The sequence below is a fragment of the Schistocerca americana genome, chromosome 8, assembly GCF_021461395.2.
Source record: "Schistocerca americana isolate TAMUIC-IGC-003095 chromosome 8, iqSchAmer2.1, whole genome shotgun sequence".
Lineage (NCBI taxonomy): Eukaryota > Metazoa > Arthropoda > Insecta > Orthoptera > Acrididae > Schistocerca > Schistocerca americana.
Genome location: NC_060126.1, coordinates 327,751,643 through 327,756,070, shown reverse-complemented (window position 1 = coordinate 327,756,070; position 4,428 = coordinate 327,751,643). Strand labels below are relative to the sequence as shown.

The following is a 4,428-nucleotide window of genomic DNA, read 5'->3' as shown; positions in this document are numbered from 1 at the left end:
TACTTAGAAACTGCAATTTCCTGGGACGCTGCTATGGAACTGAACCCCTACTGTTTACCCTATCTAGAATTTCCCTTTCATGTAGATTAGTGTGGGCCGAATTTGTCTCATAAAGGCTTAGAAATTGTGCGATTGACGAGTGCACCTGCTATCCAAGACAGGTACAGATTGGCGCTAAGTACTGTTTACTCAATTCCAAGTACTTAAGCGATTTACCGGCACCTTCTATTAGACACCACCAGTTTTTCAAAGGCATAAAAAATGCATTTGGAAACATGGAAACAGGCTGGTTTTCAGCACGTATTTCAGGTAAATGCTCGTTGTATTTACTTTTAAATGCGGATGATTTGCTCAATGACACTGAAAAGAGAGAGAGAGAGTGAAGTCGTTACTTTTAATTGCTCTGATCCATCAGTTTCTGTAATGCAGGGCTAGACGAGCAAACCATTTTCATCTTTCATTTCCCCTGTCGTGTTACATTGCTTTCATTACGTAATTCTTGACTAATTGTATAAGACTTTAAATAAAGACTTACAGTGATCAGCATCACTCTATTACTTAAAACTCATTATCAAGCCGGCTATTTGTAGCAGTTGCGTTCATGCATATATAAGGTCGCTGTAATGTCAGTGGATGTAAAGTGGCTGAGCGACCCCTACCAGCTGTCGCTTGTTTGTCTGATTTAATCGTCTTACGGATGAGATGACAGTCAGCGGCTCTTCTGGACTAACAAGATGGTGAGAGGATTACCAGAGGATATGGAACAGCCACTGTCTTGGGCGGAAAGCGGGCAGTCGATCCTCAAGCTGAACATCCGCCATCTGTGGTTCTGTGGTGCGTGGCCACTCCCTGGTTCCTGGATGTTTAACATGTACGGCGCTTTCATCCTCGTACTGGGCATCTGAAACGCAGTAGAGACTTTACTGTCCCTCTACTTTTGCTGGGGAGACATGGATGAGATGACGATGGTGTTCATTAGCACCTTCACCAATGCCTGCGGCACCGCCAAGATGGTCTTTTTCATGCCCAATCGGCGACATTACTATGCGCTGGCTCGACATGTGGAGAAGCTGGTGTCCATGCAAAGTGAATTCTGTTCGGCAGACCCTGTCTTGGCTGACATTTGGAAGGGCTCGCAAAGGCGTGCCTGCCGCCTCACCTTAGGATTGCTGTTCTTAATGTTCTCGCAGTACCCTGTGTGGTACCCCATGCCGATCATTGCGCAACCAGAAGACCGGCGGCTGCCATTCGCTCAACACGGGTGGGACAACAATACCAACTACTACGAGCTGTCGTACGTCGTACAGTGCGCGCTAGCGACGTTCGCAACCCAGATCAGCAACGGCGTGGACTTACTCTTCGCTACCGTCATGATCCTGACGGCTGCGCAGATGCAGATTCTTACACTGCGCATTGCCAGTCTGAAACCGGAATACACTGAAGTGAAAGTAGGAAAAGGGCCCAGTGTCATGGCCTATCAGACGGAGAATACTTGCGATGATAAAATGTACGAAAAATTGTGTCAGTGCATTGGAAATCACCAGAAAATCCTCAAGTACGTTAGATAAATTGAATAATTTGCTTTGCACGAAGCTGGATACCCCACACACGATAATGCTTGCTGCACTGCTCAACAGTACTCTGCATCAAAATTTAGAATCTGCTGGTGTCTAGTTTGATGAACAATCAGAAGCGAGGCGGTGTTATCGTAAGAAAACCATGCCGTAAAGTCTAGTAAAATGCCACATGTGGAAGTTAACATACACTGACGATGGTTTTAGAGTTGCGTACTTCAATCAAACGCTTAGTAAGTAACAAACGGTGTTAGTTGTTTGATATAAATAAGTGAGGAGAACAATGCAAGGCCATACAAAGCGAAAATATTATATAGGCTCTGTTGTAAGTGAAGCAAATGATGAGTTACTTGGCAACAGCTGTATCTCTACAAAAGATGTCCTTACAAAACAGTTGCATGATGTCTAGTAGAATACAAGTTAATTCTGTGATATTTTTTACGGAATGAAGGCAGAATGTAAGTTACATTTTAGAGCAGTGTCATCAGAGATGGAGAAAATGTGTGGTCTGCGGAACTATGGTGGAGAAAATTGACTCCAGAAACCATCGTGATATTAGCCTTAATTTCTTTAGGTAAACATAAATTACTGTGGTTAGACGTAAGTGTACCCGTTCTTTCCTGTCAAATGCGAGTTCAGTGCCCTTCTTTTTTCATCAGTGTGGTTGTTGTGTGGGAAGAATATCAGGTGCTGTGCGCATTGGGGCCGTCATCTAATTTCCCTGGCCACAGATATTCTGGAGTTTACTAGGATACGAGAGGCCTTTAGGTTACGGCGAAACCTCTGTGCAGACCACACGGCGTCCGTGCCTTAAACGATTGGCTGTAGTGAACGCTCAGTGGCATCAGGAATGTGCAGAAGAGGTAATGTGTAACGGTCCTCCGACTGCTCGACGAATGACGGAATGAATGTAGTTAAATCTGATAAATCTGGTACTTCGGTACGAATACTATGTTCTTTCCCCCTATGGGTAACCTGATCTCGATACCTTGGTTCACATTCACGTCGCATATTAATTAATTTTTTTATTTTATTTTTTTTTTTTTTGCAGTGATGGGAAGGATGGTTGATGGTTAGGGGGGAGAGGAGGGGGTCGGTGGTAAGTGAAGCTGGCAGTAGGATACGCAAGACTTAGATGCCATCTGTGCAAAACTAGAGCAATCCACGTTCGACTGAACTTGCTTACGAAGTCACTCCTTAATCTCAGTTTACAATATGTAACCCCCTTCCTCCGCCCCACTCACCACACACAGGGATTTGTAGAAAATTAAAGCTTCTGCTTGTGTTACCTTCTATCACAGCCCGCATATTATATACTCTGCTTCGACCATCATCAGTTATTTTGCTGCCCAAGCAGCAAAACTTATCTACTACTTTAAGAGTCTCATTTCCTATTCCAATTCCCTAAGGATCACCCAGTTTAGTTCAACTAAATTCCATTACCCTTGTATTACTTTTATCACGCTCAGTTTATAACTATCTATTCAGTTCAATGGATCTTCCATATACTTTTCATTCTCCGACCGAATTATAATGTCAAGAATGAACTTCGAAGTATTTATTTCTTCTCCCTGGAACTTTCCGTGTTCTTCTTGGTTTCCTTTACAGCATCAATGTACGGACAAATAACAAATCACTCCCTCGTCAACTACTGCTTCATTTAAATGACCTTCAACTCTTATAACTGCCGTCTGGTATCTGTACGAGCTGTAAATATCTATTACCAGTATATGATTTTTTGTTAGTGACCCTACACTCACCTGATAAGAAGCCTTGTTCTTACTGTCAACGCAGTTCCCTGATTAACAATAAATCGAACTTCAGCTTATCTACTTCCCTTTTTAATTGTCTTATCTTCCTATCTCATTAAGTGATGTAACATTTCACACTTCGTCCCGTAGTAAGCTATTTTTGTTTATGCTGATAATAACATCCTTATGAGTAGTCCCCGCCCGAAGATCCTAATAGTGAACTATAAAACCTTCGGAGTATCGTATCCAAGAGGTTGCCATCATCACTAAACCACACGATAGAGCTGCGAAGACACGCAAAATATAACGCCTGTAATTTCCCCTTGGTTTCAGGGGTTCATCGTACGCACACAGCAAGCTCTTATAGGTTAATATTATAAGTCCACATCAATCAATCATCCAGACTATTACTGTTACTTATACTGAAAAGGCTGCTGCCCCTCTTCAAGTGCCCTATATTAGTTTGGCCTATTCACAAAGACATCTACGTCCTATGGCACGGCTATCTCTGTCGCTGAGGCACGTTAACCATATCACAGCAGCAAGATCTACGGCTGGTGACGCTTACTATGATATGTTTAATCGCTAGAAACATGTCAGGATGAACTGCCACGTAATTTTTTTTTTGGTCATCAGTCTACTGACTGGTTTGATGCGGCCCGCCACGAATTCCTTTCCTGTGCTAACCTCTTCATCTCAGAGTAGCACTTGCAAACTACGTCCTCAATTATTTGCTTGACGTATTCCAATCTCTGTCTTCCTCTACAGTTTTTACCATCTACAGCTCCCTCTAGTACCATGGAAGTTATTCCCTCACGTCTTAGCAGATGTCCTATCATCCTGTCCCTTCTCCTTATCAGTGTTTTCCACATACTCCTTTTCTCTCCGATTCTGCGTAGAACCTCCTCATTCCTTACCTTATCAGTCCACCTAATTTTCAACATTCGTCTATAGCACCACATCTCAAATGCTTCGATTCTCTTCTGTTCCGGTTTTCCCACAGTCCATGTTTCACTACCACACAATGCTGTACTCCAGACGTACATCCTCAGAAATTTCTTCCTCAAATTAAGGCCGGAATTTGATATTAGTAGACTTCTCTT

General features: G+C 42.9%; 1 protein-coding gene across 1 annotated transcript; it reads left to right on the top strand.

Moving 5' to 3' along the window:
* Positions 1 to 950: 950 nt before the first annotated feature.
* Positions 951 to 1,568, top strand: LOC124545837. Its single transcript, XM_047124795.1, has one exon. It carries the CDS (start codon positions 951 to 953, stop codon positions 1,566 to 1,568), a length of 618 nt encoding a protein of 205 aa, XP_046980751.1.
* The last annotated feature ends 2,860 nt before the right edge of the window (positions 1,569 to 4,428 follow it).

Bases quoted from the DNA above. Each gene is read 5' to 3' on its own strand.
- LOC124545837 (XM_047124795.1), top strand. From the start codon at position 951: ATGGATGAGATGACGATGGTGTTCATTAGCACCTTCACCAATGCCTGC.